The 22,970-nt window shown below is 40.7% G+C and overlaps 1 protein-coding gene across 8 annotated transcripts in view; it reads left to right on the forward strand.

The window, feature by feature from the left end:
* Positions 1-22,970, forward strand: part of VPS13D (vacuolar protein sorting 13 homolog D) — a 273,340-nt gene that overhangs the window by 135,775 nt on the left and 114,595 nt on the right. For all 8 annotated transcript variants that reach the window (XR_016039627.1, XM_088845450.1, XM_088845451.1 and 5 more), the window contains 9 exons: positions 454-689; positions 3,730-3,838; positions 11,412-11,575; positions 12,775-12,883; positions 15,001-15,180; positions 17,393-17,509; positions 18,344-18,493; positions 21,351-21,500; positions 22,412-22,508. Coding sequence is in view for 7 of the 8 variants with exons in the window: in XM_088845450.1 (XP_088701576.1) it covers positions 454-689; positions 3,730-3,838; positions 11,412-11,575; positions 12,775-12,883; positions 15,001-15,180; positions 17,393-17,509; positions 18,344-18,493; positions 21,351-21,500; positions 22,412-22,508 (1,312 nt within the window). In the remaining variant the exon portion in view is untranslated. The remainder of the gene's footprint in view (positions 1-453; positions 690-3,729; positions 3,839-11,411; positions 11,576-12,774; positions 12,884-15,000; positions 15,181-17,392; positions 17,510-18,343; positions 18,494-21,350; positions 21,501-22,411; positions 22,509-22,970) is intronic.

The raw sequence follows: 22,970 nt of genomic DNA on the forward strand, positions 1-22,970 counted from the left end.
TGAGCTCCTTTCTGAATCTTCCAAGTGCAGCCAAGATGGAGGTTGTTAGATTCTATTTTAAATTGTGCCTTATGTCTTATAATTTGTACCTTTCCATATCTGAATTCCAAGATTTTTGTTCCTTTCTTTGTTCGTAGTGTATCCTGGGCATGGTGGGGTGAGAATGCCGTTGAAAGAACAGCGTTGCTTTCTCTAGGTGTTTGGTGCGGCAAAGCTTCTCAAAACCTTTCACCCAACAGCCTGTGGCCCATGTCCTGTAACTGGTGGGCTTTTTGCAATTTTGAAGATGATCAGAAAGGCATTTGAAGAGGCCAGCTGTTGAGCCTTACTTGGTGGCTTTGTACCCCGTATAGCATTCATTTGGGAAAGATTTGGACCCTAAGAGGCACTGAATCGTTTTCCAGCATCACCCCTCTGAGCGAAGGTTCTCCTTATTCTCTGCCATTCCTGTAGGTCCCAGTTGTCTTCACTCAGCACGGCGTCGCCGAGCCCAGGCTCCGCACAGAAGTGAAGCCCATGACTTCCTTGGATTATGCCTGGGATGAACCCACCCTGCCACCTTTTATCACTCTGACAGTTAAAGGGGCAGGTTCCTCCGAGATCAGCTGCAACATGAATGATTTCCAGGATAACCAGCAGCTTTATTATGAAAATTTCATTTACATTGCTGCTACATACACATTCTCTGGGTAAGTCTGGGTTAAATTACTGTTCTTGTAAAGCAGAAAGCTCTAATTATTAACTGGTTTTAAATTTTAAGCAGTTCTCAGAAGGCTGAGGGATGAAGGAAGATTCTTCCATTCTTTACCAAATCCTAGGCTCAGACTTTATCTTGAGAGCTCTTTTGTCTAAGCCCTTGTCTTCTGGCTAGAGTAAAATTTATCCAAAGAGGCAAGACTCTTCTCTTTTTAAAGAGCTTCCCAATAATCCATTCTGGTATTTAACAACTCTCTTTGGGCATTGTTATTGTAATAGCTTCAATTTCTCTTGCTTTATGGTGATATTTCTTACGCATTTTCTAAACTTCTTGCTGCTATTTTTTTATTTGTTGTACCTCTTTCCTTATTTGAAACTGACTAATTGCTCAAATCAAATTCTGACCCTCCTCTCCCATTGAGAACACTGATTAAGCAGACACTTCAGGGTCTTCTTAAGAGTCACCTAAAGGCAAGCAGAGGAGTTTAACTTGACAGTGGTTACAGTTGCCTCAGAATTATGATCTTATGATCTTCATTGTTTGTCTGATTAGTTAGTTGTATTTAGGAAAAAAAAAAATCAAGCAAGGAGTAGTCAGCTTGTTCTAATTCTGTTAGATTGGTACATGGATAGGTACATAGAGATTCAGAATACTAGGCTTTCAAGAGTAGTCATTCCACCAACACATAAATACGGTTGTTTCTGTGCTGATCACAGGGCCAATTTTAAAGTTGATCCATGAAGAAACTGGGGAAATAGCCGAATCTTTAGCATTCCAAATGTAAGTCACCTGGTGAACAGTACATTTAGAGTCGTATTTATTTCTAAAATGTCCTGAATAGTTTTGCTTATGAAATATTTTTACATGTGCCTGAGGCCCCCAAGAAAATGTCTGAGTCTGTGCAGCATCTCTCTCATCTGCTTAGACCCCAGATTTCACTAATAATGATATGAATGTGCATGTTTGCTTTGATAAGGTTTTAGTGCCTGAAAAACCAGTCCTTAATCTGGTTGCTGGGCATGTTTTTCTCTGTACTTCCTTATGTTCCCGTAGTTACTAAGCTCTTTAACTGAAGAATCCTAGTGGAGACTTAGGAGTGTCATAGGTTGAGCAGATATGAATAGATAAAAAGAGAAGTTTCTGGGAATCTAGTATGCTGAGAGGTTGAACTATATTTTGGAATGTAGTGGATCCTATTTCTTTGCATTTTTGATGAGAACTAATGACGAGGAAAGAGACTAGGATTTTTTTTTTTTAATTGAGGCGAAGTTCATAAACCGTAAAATTAACCATTTGTTAAAGTGATGAGTTTGGTGGCATTTAATGTATTCATGATGTACAGCTACCACCTCTAGTTCCAAGACAGTTCCACCACTCCAAACCCTAAGTAGTTACTGCCCAGTAAACCTTTTCTTCCAGCCTCTGGAAATCAGAGATCTGTGTTCTTGTCTCAAAGGATCTACGTATTCCAGATATTTCACGTAAATTATAAAATATCTGACCTTTTGTGACTGGCTTATTTCACTTAGCATAATGTTTTTAAGGTTCACCCACATTGTAGCATGTCATTTTTTCATTCCTGTTATGGCTGAGTAATATTAGATTGTACGTCTTTACCACATTCTCTTTGTCCATTCTTCCTTTGATGGACATTTGTATTGTCCCTACGTTTTGGCTATTATGAACAGTGCTGCAGTCAACATGCCTGTGCATGTATTTAAGTATTTGTTTTAATTCTTTTGTGTATATACCTTGGGGTGGAATTGCTGGGTTCTATGGTAATTCTTTGTTTACCTTTTGAGGAACTGCTGTACTGTTTTCCACAGCAGCTGATTAATTTCATATTCCTGCCAGCAGTGTGGAAGGGTTTCATTTCTTCTGCATCTTCCGCAGTGCTTGTTGTTTTCCGCTTTTTTTTTCTTGTAACAGTTCTACTCAGCAGGTAGTGGTATCTCAGTGTGGTTTTCATTTGCATTTCTATACTAGCTAATGATATTGAAGATCTTATCATGTGCTTATTGGTCAGTTGTATATCTTTTTTTTTTCCATGCTACATAGCTTGTGCATCTTAGTTCCCCCACTAGGGATTGAACCCTGGCCACTTGGGCCATGGCAGTGAAAGATCTGTGTCCTAACTGCTGGACTACCAGGGAATTCCTCATTTGTATATCTTTGGGGAAATGTCTGTTCAAATCCTTGGCCCATTTTTACATTTGATGGTTTTTTGTGGTTTTTTTTTTGCCTTTTTATTGTTGAATTTTACAGCTCCTTATTAATATGAGTGCAGATCCCATATCAGATACATGATTTGCAACTATCTTCTATTCTGTGGGTTGTGTTTTTACTTTCTTGGTAATGTCTTTTGGAAGGATAAAAGTTTTTAATTTTGTTGAAATCAATTTTTTTATTTACTTGTGCTATTGATATCATGAAAGCTAATTTTTAGCTCTGAATTTTCAGTCCCTTTTTGATGATAGGGATTAATGGAAATAGGAGAATAATCTAAATAAAATCTCATTAAAATACCCTAAAGTATAGTTAAGGCTGTAGCAATTCCTTAAAACTTAGGATTCTTAAGCCCAGAGAAACATAGCAAGGTAGAATTGGAGGAGGTGATTATGAACCCTTTGTTTTCTTTTCATCCTAAAGGAACTTCTAATTTCTTGCTAAGATGTGAGGATGCAGTAATGCTGATCATCTTCCTGGCAAACAGTAGAGCCAATTCTTGGACCTTTGGATTGTCTGGATTGGTTTTTGTTTTGTTTTCTTCCATCTAAAAATATATAGTCATCCTTTTACGTCAGAATTTCACTTTATGTATATCTTCTGACAAATGAATCTTTGAACTATGCAGGAGAACAACACAACCTTGATCTTTCTGCAGCTGGAGTCAGACTTTTTCTTCCATGATTAAAAAAAAAGTTTTCTATATAGTGGAGGTTTAGGCATCTGCTTATGAATACTTGAATACATGTGTGTGGGGTGGGGAGGGTGTGTGTGTATTGTGACTGTTACTGTTTTTTCAATTCTAGTTTACAGGAGGGGACAGGACGGCCTGTGACTTCCAACAAAGCCATTACTTGTGCAGAGCTCGTTTTGGATGTCTCACCGAAGACACAGAGAGTCATTTTAAAGAAGAAGGTAAGAGAGCCTAGAACTTTGAGTTTAGAATAAAAGTTAGAATAAGAGATAGGCCGCCTGGCCCATCCCCTCCTTTTGCAGATGAGCAGGTGGAGACCGAGGCCTGGACTCAGGGTGGAACTTGGGCATCCTGACAGTTCCAGTAGGGGTTCTCCCCTCTGTCCTGCGATGCCTACTCTAGGAATCCTAAGTCCCTCTCATCTTTGATACCCTTCTTGGATAACTCAGTTCTTGAATTTTTTTTTTTCTCCCAAATTTGTGTTTTGTCGTTTTCCTTACTTTTTTTCTGTTGTAACATTCCCCTAATCTACTTTTCCCCGAACTCAATGGAAAAATGATCACAGTGACAGTTTTTTTTCCTATTTATGGCAACATTCTTTTCCAGTTTAGGAAAATGTTTATGCTATTAGATCTAGATATTGAGAGAAAGAGTAAACTCTGACCAGAAATACTGTGGCTGACAGAAGGACTAGGAAGAAATAGTTGAGGCTTCAGAAGGAATGTTGTTTGAGAAGAGAGGTGCAGAAAATCACTGTAAGAGGAAGGAGATCACTAATTATTTGAAACCCACTCACCCGAGGAGTCTGTTCCAGAAAATTTTGCATAATGTAATTTACATAATCCAGAAATAACCCTGACAGAGGAAGTGTGTTCACCATGTAAGTGGCCCTCATACTGACAGAGAATGCGCCTCTAACACCTGAAGTGGCATCAGGTGTGGCAGCAGGTAGTGCAGGTGGTTGGTGACGCATGTGGCTTTGAGGTTGTGCAGCTCTTCTCACATCTTTAATGGGGGGGTAGATTCAAGTTACTTCACATTTTGCACATCAAATGAAACTTTAATATGTGGATTTTTAATTTAGTTTTATATTTTTTAACAACTTTATTGATACATAATTCATACACCATATAAACCTCCCATTTAAAATATACAGTTCAATGTGTTTTAATATATCCACAGTATGTACAGCTATAATCACACTCAATTTTAGAACATTTTCATCACTCAGGAAAGAACTCTGTATCCTTGAGCTATCACATGCACATTCCCTTTATTTCCCAGCCCTAGGCAATCATTACCAGGAGAAGGCAATGGCACCCCACTCCAATACTCTTGCTTGGAAAATCCCATGGACAGAGGAGCCTGGTAGGCTGCAGTCCATGGGGTCGCTAAGAGTTGGATGTGATTGATCGGCTTCACTTTCACTTTTCACTTTCATGCATTGGAAAAGGAAATGGCATCCCACTCCAGTGTTCTTGCCTAGAGAATCCCAGGGACGGGGGAGCCTGGTGGGCTGCCGTCTGTGGGGTCGCACAGAGTTGGACACGACTGAAGCGACTTAGCAGCAGCAGGCAATCATTAATCCACTTTCTATCACTGTAGACTCCCCTCTTCTGGACTTCCATGTGAGTGGTCTTTAATGAGGAACCTCTTTCACTTATCCTGATGTTTCTAAGGTTCATCCATCTATCAGTTTACCAGTACTTCTCAGATTCCTTACCTATCTAAGCCACTAGGGAAGCCCAGTACTTCTACATGTATTTCTATATCAGACCATTTGAATGTCACGTAATTCAAATTTACTTAAAATGTTATTACACTCTTTTATATAAGACTGTGTTAGATACATTTTAGAAATAAGACTTGGGAATGGTGATGAGTAAACAGGGCATGTGCCAGAGGATGTTTAAACTGCTGTACAATTGTGCTCATTTCACATGCTATTAAGGTAATACTCAAAATCCTTCAAGCTAGGCTTCAGGACTATGTGAATCAAGAATTTCCAGATGTACAAGCTGGGTTTAGAAAAGTCAGAGGAACCAGAGATCAAATTGCCAACATTCATTGGATTATAGAGAAAGCAAGGTAATTCCAGAAAAACATCTACTTCTGTTTCATTGACTACATGAAAGGCTTTGACTGTATGTGCTGTGTGCTTAGTCGCTCAGTCGTGTCCCACTCTTCACAACTCCGTGGACTGTAGCCCACCAGGCTCCTCTGTCCATGGGGATTCTCCAGGCAAGAATACTGAAATGGTTTGCCTTGCCCTCCAGGAGATCTTCCCAACCCAGGGATCAAACCCAGGTCTCCGCATTGCAGGCAGATTTTTTATCGTCTGAGCCACCAGGGATCACAACAAACCGTGGAAAATTCTTAGAGAATGGGAATACCAGACCACCTTACCTGTGTCTTGAGAAACCTGTATGCGAGTTCAGAAGCAACAGTTAGAACCTTACATGGAACAACAGACTGGTTCCAAATTGGGAATGGAGTAAGACAAGGCTGTATATTGTCACTCTGTTTATTTATGTACTCATGCAGAGTGCATCATGTGACATGCCAGGCTGGATGAATCACAAGCTGGAATCAAGATTGCCAGGAGAAATATCAACAACCTTAGATATGCAAATGTTACTACTCTAATGGTAGAAAGTGAAGAGGAACTAAAGAGACTCCTGATGAGGGTGAAAGAGGAGAGTGGAAAAGCTGGCTTAAAACTCAACATTCAAAAAATTTAGATATGGTGTCCAGTCCCGTCACTTCATGGCAAATAGAAGGGGAAAAAGTGGAAGCAGTGACAGATTTTCTTTTCATGGGTTTCAAAATCACTGCAGACAGTGACTGAAACCATGAAATTAAAAGACACTTGCTCCTTGAAAGGAAAGCTATGACAAACCTAGACAGAGCCTTAAAAAGCACAGACATTACTTTGCTGACAAAGGTTTATATAGTCGAAACTATGGTTTTTCCAGTAGTCATGTATGGATGTGAGTGTCGGACCATAAAGAAGGCTGAGTGCTGAAGAATTGATGCTTTCAAATTTTGGTGCTGGAGAAGACTTTTGAGAGTCCCTTGAACTTCAAGGAGATCAAACCAGTCAATCCTAAAGGAAATCAGCCCTGAATATTCACTGGAAGGACTGATGCTGAAGCTGAAGCTCCAATACTTTGGCCACTGGATGCGAAGAACTGATTCATTTGAAAAGACCCTGATGCTGGGAAAGATTGAAGGCAAAAGGCAAAAAGGGCAACAGAGGTTAGATAGATGGTTAGACAGCATCACTGACTCAATGGACATAAATTTAAGCAAACTCTGGGAGACAGTGAAGGACAGGGAAGCCTGACATGTTGTAGTGCATGGCATCCCAAAGAGTCAGACACGACTTAGTGACCGAACAACAACAGAAAGAGACCATGAGATGTAGTAATTTTTTTTTTTTACTTTCTTTTTTTTTTTTTTATTTTAATTTATTTTATTGGAGGCAAATTACCTTTCATTAATATATTGGTTGGTTTTGCGATACATTGACATGAATCCGCCCCGGGTGTACATGTGCTCTCCCTCCCGAACCCCCCTCCCACCTCCCTCCTCCCCATATCCTCCCCCCATGTCATTCCCGTGCACCAGCCCCAGGCATCCTGAGGATGCCTGGAGATGTAGTAATTAAAAGTAAACAATTTTCTTGACTTCTATTGAAAATTTTGAAAAAGGAAAATTTGAAAGGCAGTAATTTAAAAATAAAAGTCTGACAGAAATCAAGGAATTGGGGGAAAAAATGGAAGAGTCCTTGGAAGTGATTCAGATGACCTTCAGAGAAGTTTTGACGTTGATGAGGATGTTAGAGTGAGTGAAAGTCAACTCAGGAAAAAGATGATTTTTCAAGTGGGATATGATCACAGATGTGATCAGAAAACACGAATCATGAATATACTGGTGATTTCCAAGGCCTATGTGACTGTTAAGTAAACAAAACCAAAATTTTTGAATTAAATAGAAAAAGTATTTTAAATAAAAATTGTAATTTATACACTTTCACATTTGTTATTTTATTTGATGAAGATGAAAACTGGTAAATGAGAGTGAGTTACACTGACATCTAAGACTAGACAGTTCTTTGAATAGGGGCTAGGAAATGGATCTGTGCATTTAAATTAGAAACCAGGAGTAGGAGGTTGACGTCTTAGGTTTTTGTTTGTTTACTTTTTATTTTGAAAGTATCTCAAATTTGCAGGAAACTTGGCAGAAATTCTATAGAAGTGGAATCCTGTTGCTGGTGATTTTAGTGTTAGCACTTGCTTAAGGTGGTGTCTGCCGGTCTTCTCAAATGTGAAGGAAGTTTTTCTTTTTCTTTGTATTTAGTAAATATAAATACCTTTGAGAGGTACTTTGAGACTCTGTAAATATACTGTTCCTCATCAGGTTTCCTATGTATGTATGCATGCATACATGTGTATTAGCTTGATCTTCCAACAGAACACTGTAAATGATGGGAATTTATTTCTCACAGTTCTTCTGAAGCCTGGGAGTTCTGAGATCAGGGTGCTGGCCAGTTCCGTTCCTCCAGAGGGCTCTCTTCCTGGTTTGTAGACTGCTGCCTTCTCACTGTATCCTCAAATGGCAGAGAAGCGCTGGGCAGGGACGAGGGAAGAGGAGAAAGCAAGCCCTTTGGTGTCTAAGGGCACTGATCTTGACAGGAGACCCCCACCCTCATGACCTCATCTAAACTTAATTATTACCCAGAGGCCCCATTTTCATCACAACTGAGGGTTAGGTCTTCAGCATAAGGGGTTTGCAAGGAGTTTGCAGGGCACAGTTTGGTCTCCAGCTTTATGTATGTCACCATGGCTTCCTGTCATATTCAGTGTGTTTTCTGTTAGTGTCAGGATTTATTTTTACCCTCAGTTCTCCTGTTTGGCCAGTGGGAGTGCCTTTAACCTTCTGTATCCTTTGACATAGTGCCCCCTCGTTCCTTGAGCATTCTCATACTCTGTGACACAGCAAGTTATTTTGGGCTCCTTTTATACTTTCCCTGCAGCATTCCTGGAATTTGCCCCTTCTTTAAGGAACCCTGATTCCTTTTATCAGAGAATGGAATTTAGAAACTTAAGATACGTCCACTGGTGCCCTTGTTGCTGTTGTGTCACTGATCCCAGGCCCTCTCAAGGGACAGACCTAGGGGTTGTGTGTATTCATGACATGTATACGCACACACAGGCACATATATCTGAGTATATACATAACATGTGTGCGTATGCATACATACATCTCATGTATGTATTTATGTAGTAAACAGATTTCTCTTTCTCTATGTATTAAAAACCAGCCTTTCACACTGATAGTTCTAATTCCTGTCTAGCATCACAAAGCTCATTGTAATTTTCCCCTTTTCTTATTGTGACTCCCTTGTCCAGTACTAAGAATGTACTTAATTTGATCAGTTGCCCTGAATGTATCCCATGCTCTTTAACCACAGTTGTGCCCCTGCCCCTCCCCTGTGTGGATGCAGCTTGTTACCTGGCATGGGCCCTGCTCTCCTCATTCTGGGCAGCTCCCCTACCAGCCCCTACCCTTTGCAGGAGTACCCTCCTCACCTCACAACCCATCCTAGGCTCACCTCCCCAGCCCCATTGTAACCCATCGGTGACATGGATTATCAACCACATGCGTTTTCACATCCCACTCATGCTCGGACCACCACAATACACCCACCCACCATCACGTGTCCCCCAGCCTTCTCCTTTCTTCTAAAACCTAAAAGGTTTTAGGACTAAATTGTATGGGAAGGGGGCAGGGGAGGGGAACTGGAAGGAGAATGGTGCATCTCAGATTTTTAAATGAAGGTTGGGTAGTTTCCAATGATGATGAGCCTGTACATATGGGCAGGCAATAGCAGAATCCATACATGGAAACTTGATTCCACCTGGGCATGTGGGCTTTGATTCCCAGTCTGGAACACCGCCAGGAAAACCTGAGATGCTCGCTGTGGTTTTGGCGCTCTGGATAGGTGTGTTCCCTTACTGTGAGCAGAGAAGTAAGCATGTGGGGATTGCTGGTGAAGACACGCAGCTGAGTTCTATCTGTGTTCACAGTTGCAGGAGGCAGTAGCAGACAGTAGAAAGAATGTCAGATCTTCTAGATTTGAGTTCTGGCCTTGCCACATAAAGGTGATATCTGGTTTCTCACCTTCCTTCCTGAGCCTCATTTTCCCATTGATCTCCTAGGTTTATGAGAAGGACCAACTAAGATTCTATACATAGCATGCTGTGTAAAGAGACGTAATCACGATAATGTTGCCAACATTTATTGAGACATAACCCTGTGCCAGGCATGTACACTTATCATAAGAACCCTCAGAGGTAGCTTAATTTCCCTGTTTGAAAAATCAGGAAAGACAGGCTCTGAGAAATTTAGTAACTGAGCCACGGTCACTTAGCTAGTAATGAGGCAGCTGGGTTTCAAATCCTGGCATTCGACTCCAGCATTCATATTACTTTCTCAGCTTTTACTTTGGAGAATGTAACGGAAAAGCTGTTTTTCCAGTGTGAGGCAGCGTGTGGATGCATTTGTGGAACCCAGAATATGATCCTGACAGGTCTAGCTGGAGTATTCATTCCCATAGAAAGAGTCTTCTCAATGATTTGGTGTTACTGAAATGGAATTATATGGATTGTTAGAAAGGTAGTGTTGCAGAGTGGTTAAGTGTGTCATCCCTCCACTCACCCTGTGGGAATTCAAACCTTCACTCCACCACCTACTAGTTATGTGACCGAGCTGGAGTTTCTTTATCTCACTGAGACTTAGCTTCTTCATTTGCAAGTCAGGGTAATAACAGTCTGTACTTCACTGGATTGTTTTGAGGTTTAAATGAATTACTGTGTGTAAATCACAGTGCTCAATCAGTGGCTGACACATAGTAAATATTCAGTAAATGTTATTACTATTATTATTGCTTCTCATGGATTGGCCTGGAAGTCCAAGTGCTGTTTATAAAATGTTGCTAAGGAGAAAATATATTTAGACTTAGTAGCAACAATTTAGTATAATTTCTGAATATAATCAACTTAATACTGAACGCAGTTGACTTGAGGATTGGAAACCATCAATGTAGTAGGTATCGCTTAGTAGCTCAGTCTTGTCTGACTCTCTGCGACCCCATGGACTGTAGCCCACCAGGCTCCTCTGTCCATTCTCCAGGCAAGAATACTGAAATGGGTTGCCATGCCCTCCTCCGGGGGATCTTCCTAACCCAGGGGTTGAACCCAGGTCTCACACATTGCAGGCAGATTCTTTACCATCTGATCTACCAGAGAAGCCCTCAATGTAGTGTGTGTCCATGATAAACATGGGATGGGGGAGAGCCCTGGTAAATTCTTGTTGTCTGCCAGTTATGAGCATCACAGAAGACCAAGTATTGAGAATATCATATATACTTTATATAATTGGATCTCTCGTTCACGTAAGGGCATGGAAGGTTACTATCAGGAAGAACAGTTAACAGCTACTGGAGGGAATTAGATTGAACCTTGACTCACTAGTTTGCTCAGAAAGTAAAATTTTAAAGTTTACATTATTGGTTTGTTTTTTTGTTTGTTTGTTTTTGTTTCAAAGAATTTAGCAGATTTCATCCAAACTGCAACTAGGGATTGACAATAATGCAAGTTTGAATTAAGCATCTGTTAGTATCTAATGTGGAAAGTGTCCTTTTTAGTACAGTTCCTCCTTGAGAACTCATCCAGCCTTTGTGTGGAGCTGTGTCTGCACATGATGGCTCTTTCTGTCTCTGCCCGACAGGAACCAGGGAAGCGCTCTCAGCTGTGGAGGATGACTGGAACAGGCATGCTGGCCCACGAGGGCTCTTCTGTGCCTCACAACCCCAGTGAGCCCTCGGCTGCCCGCTCCGCCGAGGGCTCTGCCATCTTGGATATAGCTGGTCTCGCTGCAGTCACTGACAACAGGTAACTTCCTAGGCAGCTTCTAATTCAAGTTCACCACTTTCAAATTCAGACTCAGAGGAAATGTATACCAAAAAGCTATAGTTTAGAAGTAAAATAAGAATTTGCTTTTTCTTTCACAATGCAATTTTATTTCCAAATATGAGTATTGGGTTTTTTGTTTTTAAAAGTTACTATGGAAATGCCCATGGAGACATTAAAAAAAAATCAAACAAGAAGGCTATGTTATGAAAAGTGAATTTATTTTCAGCCAAACGTCTATCTGCCATTGCTCCCTAGAAGTGAACGTGCTCTGTCACTTCAGTCATGTCCGACTCTGCAAACCCATTGACTGTAGCCCACCAGGCTCCTCTGTCCATGGGATTTTCCCAGCAAGAATATTGAAGTGGGTTGCCATGCCCTCCTCCAGGGGATATTCCTCACCCAGGGATTGAACTCACATCTCTTGCACTACAGGTGGATTCTTCACTGCTGAGCCATCGGGGAGGCCCCAAATGCCCTTGGCAAGTGCCAATTTGTAGTTGACAGGGTCCCCTCATGGTCATAAATTCAACCATACTTTGGGAGGCATTTCATGACCAGCGCTCCCTAGAAGGGAAAAGTTTGGTTTTTAATCTAAGAATTTTGTTAAATCTTTTGAAAGCAGAAATAAATTATTAAGAAAATAATCAAATGTGTTTTTATGTGACTTAACTCCTTGAATTCAAATCAGCTCTTTAACTTTGAATAAGTTATTAGCCTATACCTCAGGTTGCCCATGTAGTCAGTGTATGTTTTCAGGTAATACCTTGTTTACTTCCAAAATGACTTTATAGGACTTACAAGTTAAAACTCAATATAAAATAAAAGTATTTGGAAATAAAACAGAAAAGATTTTTGAAAATATTTTTAAAACCCTTTGCGTACTGCATGAGACTGCATGATAACTTGTCATTGTGAGAAAGCAAGAAAACCCATATTGCATTTATTAAATTATGAATCCCTAAGTATTCGTATTTGTTGACCTCACTGCTTTCCATTTTATTTTATTCTTCTTCCTCATCAAGAGATAACCTAATTGCCATAGGATTCAAGCGAACTGTCTGTTAGATTTCCAGGGCAGAAGATATTAGAAGCAAGAAGAGTAACACCATCATCCTGATATTCTCTTCAGACCTGAAGTGTTTGACTCACAGGACTTGTTGCTTTTTCCTTTCTTCCAGATACGAGCCACTAATGCTTAGGAAGCCTGACCGTAGGCGGAGCACAACCCAGACTTGGAGTTTCCGAGAAGGGAAGCTGACCTGCGGGCTTCATGGACTGGTGGTCCAGGTCAGTAGGTTTTGACATCCTCAGTTGCAACAAGCAGTGGTTGAGCCTTTTTTTCCGAAACAGAGTCTCATTTAGGATATACATGAGATGTTGTTGAATGGGGGAAAAAAGTTATAGAGCAAGTATGTATTATTTCATTTTAGTCAGGAAAACCATGAAGCTTAGTGCATCTGTGTGTATTTACCCGGGAAATGTTCTTAAAGGTGACATATAAGAAATGTTTTGGGAATGGTTGCCTCTGAGTGATTTTTTTCCCCCACTTGGCTTATCTGGATTTTTTTTTTCCCTTTGATGAGATAAATTACCTATGAAGTTTTAAAAAGAGAAAAATGTCAGCTCAAAGCTCACCATAAGTTAGATGGATTTGTTTTAGACCTATGAAGTTAAAACTGCCTTTTATAAAGTGTTCCATGAGATGGTGAATAATTATCAAGCGCTTTGCACGCTCTAGATTCTGTTTACTTGTACATTCTTGGTAGTGCCCAAATAAACATTTAATTGTAGCAAATGTCAAAATTAAGATTACTGGTCAAATCTCCCCTGCCTTCAACTCAGCCAGTTCACCACATGCAAAACTCCTGGGTACTTTATAAGCAAATGTGTGTTTGGAAAATTACCAGGAATTTGGATTTTCTCTCCTTCTGGCTTCAGGCCAAGAATGGCACCATGACTCAGATGGGTAACTGGGAAGATGTATGAGAGGTTTGGGCATAGAGCAGAACAATACATGTGACTGTGTATGCAGTTCTGCCTCAGTTTTACCCAAAAGGCAAACGCTAGAACATCAGGCCCAAGTTAGAGAGGTCTTAGTATGTTTGACCTGGGGGAAACCTGGCTGTCCTTCCATAATGGGAGCTTGTTCTCCAGGGCAGCAAGTGAAACTGTAAGGAGCCTCTGACTGCTGTTTGGTGAGATTTATTTTCTTTATCTCTATTGCCCTGAGCTTTTTTCATCAAAGACAAGCTGCTTATATGAAACACACATCTGGAATGGATTTGTGATTTTCAATTAGCAATACAATTCAGACTTCTAGAGGCAAAAGAGGGCTTGTTATAATTGTTGGGTTCTGTGTCTGACCCCGACTTTACTTCTGGTTTGTTTCTAAAGCCCTTGTAATTCCAGTTCTTTTAGAGCATCCCCCGCCCTGCAAATCCCTTTCTGGTGTTTGTTGTTTCTTGAATCTATTTCATCATTTCTCTGGTTGTGAGTGACCCTATAACAACGGTATTCAACAAAGCAGAATGTGTTTTGGTTAGGGAAATAAGCTTGTTTCAATCTTATTATTCTGAATAAAATAATTGAAGGCATTAAAACATTTTCTGACACTACCCTTATAAAGTTGTATGCACGTTCTTCTAAACCTGAAACAGTCACAGAAGGTTTCTCCATGTTGAAATCTGTCCTATAAACCCAGCTCAAATTTTCCTTCTCATTAGTCACTGTTTGAAAACTAACAAGGGGGAATCTAGACACTTTTGCTATCATTTTCTCTAGCCCTGTGTGCACTCTCCCAAAGGCATCATCCTATAGACTTTCCATTTTTACCTGTGACATGTAGCAAGAAGGTGCTTTTCTCCAAAGGCCCAAATAACTGGCTATCAATGACATTCACAGTTCCCTGTTTCTAAAATGAAAGAAGAGGTATCATCTTTGATATTTGATGGTCCAGCAATATGCATGTTGGGGGAGGTTTTCAATTCAGAATTTGCTTTTTATTGGAAAGTTGAGTGATGATAATAATTTTTAAATTTTCAGAATGTTTCAGATTTTTAAGCCAGCCCTAGGGAGAACACTCAAAGAAGCAGGACTTTTGGTACTTTTTTATTTTTTATGCTTATCTTAATGACTAGAAGTTATCACTAAACTAATATACTGTATTTGTGGAATTATCTTACCCAGAATTCCCTAAATCATGCAGTTTAAGTTTCCATTTTGCCCTAGTAATCCTACTGTTTTCTATCAACTCTGAGGCTGAAAAAACAGTACAAGTTTTGCTGTATGTTGACCTTCACCCTTCAGAAGTGAGTTTAAATTTGGTGACTTGTTTCAAATGATATGTTAAATTGTCAAAGTTAGTGCCTTTGCCTTTTCTCATACATCTTTCCTCTGTCCTTTAGGCCAAAGGAGGGCTCTCTGGTTTGTTTGATGGAGCTGAAGTTGTTCTTGGTCCGGACACTTCCATGGAGCTTCTGGAGCCAGTTCCACCTGAACAACAATTTATTAACCAAAAAATGAGGCCTGGTTCTGGAATGCTGTCCATCAGAGTTGTTCCAGATGGACCAACTAGAGCGCTCCAGGTGATACGTTATTGTAAGAACTGACATGAAACTCAGTGTTCTCCCTGTGAGTCATTCAACAAACATTGATTGAAATATCTATGCTGAACATGAGGATATCGTGTCCTTATTTATAAAATGGGGATAAGTCCTGCCTCACAAAGTTGTTATAAAAATTAAAGTATAAGTAAGATACAAGATGGTATTTTAAAAAGTATAAGAATTAATTTATTGTAACTTATAAGGAAATGCGGGAGACCTCAGTTTGATCCCTGGGTTGGGAAGATCCCCTGGAAGAGGCCATGGCAACCCACTCTAGTACTCTTGCCCGGAGCATCCCCATGGACTGAGGAGTCTGGCAGGCTGCAGTCCATTGGGTTGCAAAGAGTTGGACATGACTGAGCGACTAAGCACAGCACACAGCACAAGGAAAAATAATCTGAAAAACAAAAAGATAAATATATATGTATAACTGAATTACAAGCTACATGTATGAAACTAACACAACATTGTAAATCAACTATTTATGTCATTTAAAAGAAAGGATGAGTAAAAACAAAGTATGAGAATTAAAGAAGTTACTATCAAGAATAGTGCATATTATTATCCATCATTATGTTTATTATATATTTAAATAATTGATATATTAATAACAGTAACAACAAGAAGATCTATGAGGTCTGTAATCAGACAATTTAAAATGTTATGTTTTGAAAGTAGGAGTGGAAGGTGTTATGAGTAGTATCTAGAAAGGATTTGTATGACCAGATTTGGAGAGGGGCTTTCTAAGCTAAGTGTAATACTTAGGGTGAGATCTAAAGGTTAACTGGAAGGAGTTAGCCAAATCAAGAAGGAAAGACAGGGGACTGCCTAGCTGTCCAGTGGTTAAGACTGGGCACTTCCAGTGCAAGGGCGAGGGTCTGATCCCTTTCAGGGGAACTAAGATACCACATGCCCTGTGGTATGGCCAAAAAAATAGGAAAGGCAGGGGCGCTGTGGCCTAAGAAGGAGAGTGTTAACGCACCAGTTATTTACTGAGCACCTGTTAGAGCCAGGCACAGTTTTACGTACTGAACCTAGACTAGTGAACAAAGTTCCCTGCTGTGTTGGAGCTTACATTGTAGTGGAGGAGATAAACCATAAGCAATAAAAAAAAGTAAGTATATATATTTGGGAGGTTGATAAGTGAAAGCCTGGAGATAGAAGAGAGTGATCTGATAGGCACATAGAACGTGCTAAGAAAGAAGCCAGAGACAGTAGAAGGGGCCAGAACATTAAAAAAGCCTGACACGTGCTAAAGATTTTGTGTTTTTTCTGTGGCAACAAAGAGTCAGAAGGTGACATGATCAGAAATTTATTTTGACTTGCTCACTTTGGCTGTAGTGAGGAGAGTTGGAGTGGAATGAAGTTGGAAACAGAGAAAAGGCCAGTTAGGAAAGACCTGGATGAGAGATTGTGGTGATTCAAACCAGAATACACGGCAAGAGATAGACCTGAGGAGACTGAAGAGAAGTGATTAGAAATGAAAGCTTATTAAGGAGTAGAGTTGGTCAGATTGACTGTGGGGATGAGATAGAGGAACGAGTCAAGAGTGGCCTTCAAAATTTCGATTTGGGCATTTAAGAGGATGATAATCTTCATCACAAAGAGATGTATGTAGAGTAGACTTCTGAGGGAAAATGAGGAGTTAAGTTTTGAACTTATTAAGTATATGATATCTACATGAAAATGTCCAGAAGTCAGTACAAATATGGGTCTGTAGCTCAGGGAGAGGTCTGTGCTGGAGACAGGGATTTACCAGGGCTTGATGAATTCGAGTTAAGGAAAAAGAAAAATGTTGATACATAACAGTGAGCTCTCTGAGACAGTACACCCTAATCCACAATACTTCTTTAAAAAGCACCCTTCTCTTAAGGCAAAAAACGAATACTGTGATCCTGAGCTTTGCATATTTTGACTTGAGCTATAATTCTGGATCACCTACAGATCCCTACCCAACACTGTATGAAACCCTGAAGGTCCACGGTGTTAGCATGCTGTTAGTCATACAGACTCACAACCAAGTTTGCTTCATTATTACATAAATCTTACCTTAGCATTGCTTTGGAAACCATTAACTTCCACAGGATTATTGAGTGCATAGTGACTTTTGACTCATACAGTTGGTGTGGAGTGTGTTTCGCAATGGATGTGTGAGCCCTCTTAGTAAGTACAGTGTTTCATTTGACCTCAGATAACAGATTTCTCCCAACGGAAAAGTGACCGTTCATCATATGAAGTGGATGAACTTCCTGTTACTGAACGAGAACTGCAGAAATTAAAGAATCCAGACACAGAGCAGGAATTGGAAGTACGTTTGAACTCTTGCAAGGTCACATCTTCATTATAAATTTGTTTGGAATTTTGCTCTTTGATTTTCTCAGTTGAGACCATCTTTTTTTGTTTTTTCCTTTCTGACCTCTATGACTTCTAAGTATCCTTGTTACTTTACAGTACTTAATGTTATCACAACATGAATGTGTGAATATATTAGTAAAATAACAGCTCAGGTCAAATCAGAATGTAACAAATATTGCTAGAGTAAGATGAAAATATAAAGAATTTAAACAGGACCAAAGATTGAGAATAAGCAAACTAGATCTTATCTTTTTTTGGCTCCAGCTGATTCTGACATCTTCCTTGCTCTGTCCCAGTTTGGGCATTGGAAAGAAAGTGACAAGTTTGGAAAGGAACGTGAGATGAGTGTGATAAAGCACACTTATTCCTCATTTATTCAGTAATCTTCTGAAGAAACATAAATGCCTGTATGTACAGCACTAGATTGGATGTTATGGATGTTCAGTGAATGACTTAAGGAGAGCTTGCCTCCCAAATAGGGAGAAAGCTTCTCAAACAATTATTTTCCTGCAATAGAATGCAGAATGTTATCAGTGCTCCAGCAGAGGTTTTATCATATGACTGCTGAGTTCTGGTTGGGGCGAGGAGTATGCCTGGAGAGGAAGGCTTCTAGTGAGATGATGAAATTTGAGCCATCTAGGTGAGAATTACAACTCTTCTTTAAGTGGTGTTCATTGGCTCAGAGGCAGAATAGAGGGACTTAAAGCCATGTGTTTCCTTGTCCTCTCCTGGCTACCTTCAGCTCTGATTTAAATTGCCAGTGTGTCGTATTTTGGGTTTCTTTCAGGTGCTTGTGAAGTTAGAAGGTGGAATTGGATTGTCTTTAATTAATAAAGTCCCAGAAGAACTGGTCTTTGCAAGTCTTACAGGAATCAACGTGCACTACACACAGCTGGCCACCAGTCACATGCTTGAACTCAGCATACAGGATGTACAGGTGAGTGGGGGAGTCTCAGAACTTGTTTTTTTTTTTTCTTCCTGCTGAACAGCTGACCAGATCAGTGTTTAATGTTCTAGGAACTTTAGTGCTCTGGTGCAAATTTCTTGTGGCTTTCAAAAAATTGTTCTATGAAAAGAATCGTTTTTACCTACATTTGTCTTTACTGATTTTTCCAGACAACAGAATTCTGAATATAGTAGCTAGTCTATCAGTAACTTGGAGAACTTAGTCAGGGTGGCAAAGAGGAAGGTGACTGCTGGTTCCCCATCTTGCAAACAGAGAAAACAATGAAAATCGATCTAACCATCATTTAGAGGAACTGAAGTTCACCACAGGGAGAAAAGAGAAAAGCTTAGGGAAGTGAATTTGTGCTTCTGACCAAGATGGAGTACAGGGATCTGATTTACTGTTCTACCTGAAGCACACCCCAAATCCAGATAAAATAAAGAGACAACAGATTGAAGACACTAGACATCAGGCAACAAAGGACAGTGATCTCCGAAAGGTGGGAAACAAAAGATGTTAGCCCTGAAGTCATTCCAACTTTGTTGTTTTTGTTTGGTTGCTAAGTCATGTCTGACTCTTTCCAACCCTGTGGACTGTAGCCTCCTTGGCTCCTCTGTCCTTCGGATTTCCCAGGTAGGAATATTGGGGTAGGTTACCATTTCCTTCATCACTCCAGCTTGCTGCCTTGAAAAAGTTTTCAGGCCCTGCACCAGGTGGAGAGACTGAGACAGAGCCCGTAGAGTGGATGAGCTGAACAGAACTGAGAGTCCTAGGACCACGGCAGCCAGAGTTCATAGGACAGCAGACCTGGGAGGGGCATGCTGCACAGAAGGAAATCTCTGGAGATCAGCAGAGGACACAACAGATCAGAGGTGTACATGAAGAGACTACCTTCTGAAAAGCTCACAGGGACAGTGCCTGCAGCTCACCCCCAGCTGCAATGGGAAAACTAATAATTATGGGACACTGGGAAGAGCCTTCCAGAAAGTCTTGGACCTCCATGGTGCATGCTGAGGCCTAAGCTGAGCACTGCTCCAGACCTACCTAACAAATCAGTCGTAAAAGGAGGCTCTGAAAGGATCAAGCTGTTTCCAAGTAAATTAACCATATCCCTGAACAAAGCTCCAGATTCAATGGAACACAGAAACATCCAACACCCAGCAGAATGAAAACCACAGTGTCTGACATCCTGTCAGAAATCATCAGGTGTGCCAAGGGGCAAGGAAACACAATACATAATGAGAACAGTGATCATTCCAAACCAACCCAGAGTTAACACAGACATTAGGATATTCAGAGAAGGACACTAAAACTTACTATAACTGTATTCTATTCCACATGTTCAAAAAGTTAAGTGGAGACCTGGAAGATAGTCAAAATCTCAAATCAAACTTCTAGAAATTAAAATGAAATGGAAAAAACACTGGATTTGATCAGAAGCAGATGACACAGTGAAGAAGAAAAACTATGAGTGAACTTATAACAGGAGAAACTGTCGAAATAGAAACACCCAGAGAAAAATAATCCAAGGAAAAAAACCTAGAAACCCACAGAGACCAGCATCAGTGACCTATGACAAAATTTAAATCAACCTAATATCAATACTATATAGATAATTGGTATCCCCAGAAGAGAGAGAGAGGAGAGGACAGAAAAAAATATTTGAAGAAATTTTGACCATAAAATTTTCAAACTTAGTGAAAACTATAAACTCACAGAAGCAGCTCAAACACAAAGCCACATTCACACTGCCCCCCTTGCTATGCACACACATAATGGAAGCTATACCAAGGTACATTATAATCAGTTACTGAAAACCAGTGATAAAACATCCAGATTAAAAAAGCATGTTCCTTCCAAGGAACAAAGGTGAGAATGACAGCCAGTTTCTCATTGTGAACAATACAAGTGAGAAGATGGTCAGCAACGTTTTTAAAGTTGCTCAAACTCATGTCCATTGAGTTGGTGATGCTGTCCAACTATCTCATCCTCTGTCGCCCCCTTCTCCTCTTGCCCTCAGTCTTTCCCAGCATCTGGGTCTTTTCCAGTGAGTCAGCTCTTCACATCAGGTGGCCAACGTATTGGCATTTCAGCTTCAGCATCAGTCCTTCCAGTGAATATTCAGGGTTGATTTCTTTTAGGATTGACCGGTTTGAGTTCTTCTTATTCAGGGAATTTGGAACGAGAGAAGCATCAGTAACCTGTTGGCTGAGAGTGTCCGCTTTGGGGAACAGAGAGAATTGGAGTCCAGTTCTCGTTCTGTCACTGACTAGGTGTACAGCCTCCAACAGGGGTGTCTCTTCTCGGTTTCTTCATCTGTGACGTGAGGACAGAAATGGTCCCCAGGAGGTTGTGGTGAGGATGCCGCTTTAATAACTCAGACAGCCTGGCAGTCATGGGACTTGCTGAGATGATGCTTGTGCGGGGACTAGCTCAGTGCTTGGCACGTGATATTGTTTACTTGCTCAGTCATGTCTGACTCTTTTTTGACCCCAAAGACTGTAGCCCACTAGGCTCCTCTGTCCAAGGGATTTCCCAGGCAAGAATAGTGGAATGGGTTGCCATTGTCTTCTCCAGGGGATCTTCCCTACCTGGGGGTCGAACCTGCGTCTTTTGTATTGGCCAGTGGATTCTTTACCACTGAGCCACCAGGAAAGCGCCCCTGACACACAGTACTCACCAAATAAAGTATAGCTCCTGTTACTGTTACCATTATTGTTGCTGGGTTTAGTGGAGATGTTTTTCCAAAGGTACTTTCTGAGTGACCTACTTATTTTGAGACCAGTCAAAGGTAAAAATGAAAACTGAGAAACTTGTCTGTTTTTGTCACTGCTTTTTCATGTCCCAGGTGGACAACCAGCTCATTGGCACCACTCAGCCCTTCATGCTCTACGTGACCCCTCTGAGCAATGAGAATGAGGTCATTGAGACAGGCCCATCTGTGCAGGTGAACGCAGTGAAGTTCCCTAGTAAGAGCATGCTGACCAACATCTACAAGGTAGGCTGGTGGACTTGCTTTGTTCTCTCACAGCTCAGGCTCAGAGCAGCAGTGCAGGCTGCAAATGGAAATAGTCCAGGGGGGTAAGGCACAAGCAACTCAACACGTTGTGTAGCTGGATTGATGGAAGTTTCTCTTTAAACTTTATATTCTCGGTTTTGCTGTTGATGATTCTCAGGTGATAGGACTGAATCCATCAGAGTGTGTATTTTTTACCATGAAGTCTCTGCAGGAAAGTATAGCATCTTCTAGATTGATTGTGACCAGGCATGGTCTAGATATTAATACAGTAATCCATAAATTAACACACAGCATTGTAAAACAGCTATAATTCAACAAAATTAATTAAAAAAAAAATCTCAGACTATTGGACAAGGTGTAGGAGGGGCCTGACTTGGGACAGACACCTTGAGCTGCCACGGTGTTTACTAAAAGCAGGTCATACTAAAAGTGGATCATTCAGAAAACGTTACACTTTCTTTCCTGGAGAAGTCTTCATGTACAAGCTAGTGTTACAATGCTAGCTTGTCTGGAAAAATGGGAGCTAAGAGGTTGCTCCTCATATTTCTGGTCCTTTGTTACCAGCGCCAGTGTGGCCATACCTGCATGTGGCCCTCACATTCACAAGTCCAGTGCTGCTCCTTGAACTAGATGCCATCCAAGTGAACTCAGTAGCATGGTGCATCTGAAAATGTTATCCTGACTAACTGACAGGTGAATTGGCAGTTAAACATGCTGAATCGTGAATTCACCATGGTTCATTATAACAATAGAGATGAGGCAGAAGAAAATTGGCAATATGATTATGAAATCACATTAAGAGACGATGACGTACCATTGGGGCCTTCTTAGGTTGCAGATGAAAGTTCCTCTAACGTTCACACTGTAAATCAGAATTTCTTTCTCTCTAGCACCTGATGGTCACGGCTCAGAGATTCACGGTACAAATTGAGGAGAAACTGCTCCTCAAGCTGCTGAGTTTCTTTGGCTACGATCAAGCCGAATCAGGTAATGTCCAGTGTTCCAGGTTTGTATCTGGGAATTGGCCCTAGGGTGGCGTTTTTTAGTCTGCTTGTGAAAATATGTAGCCTCTAGATGCCTGGCAACAATTCGCGGTCTGAGTGAGGAAGCTAAGGCTTGTGGCCCAGTTCTCTTTCTCAGTGTTGCCCATTGAGAGGTAGTGAGGTATACCTTCATACGGAGGGCCTTCCGGAACCCAAGCATACCCAGGGCGAGCCTTTGGGAAGCAGTCTTTTGTTCCTCTTTGTTTTTATTTTTTTTGACACATCTGCTTTAGGATGGCAGAAATGATATTCATTTAGCAGACCACTTTGTTTCCTAACCTTTGTTTATTAAACAGACTCAGGGCCAAGAATCAGAAATCCCTTCAGCAGTTCCTTTGGTTTAGCTGAGGAAGAAAATTGGCTAGCCTCAACCCCTTAACTTTATATTTTTCACATCTGTACCCTT

This window comes from Moschus berezovskii, chromosome 17, assembly GCF_049115385.1.
Source record: "Moschus berezovskii isolate FMDL1 chromosome 17, NW_MosBer_1.0, whole genome shotgun sequence".
NCBI lineage: Eukaryota > Metazoa > Chordata > Mammalia > Artiodactyla > Moschidae > Moschus > Moschus berezovskii.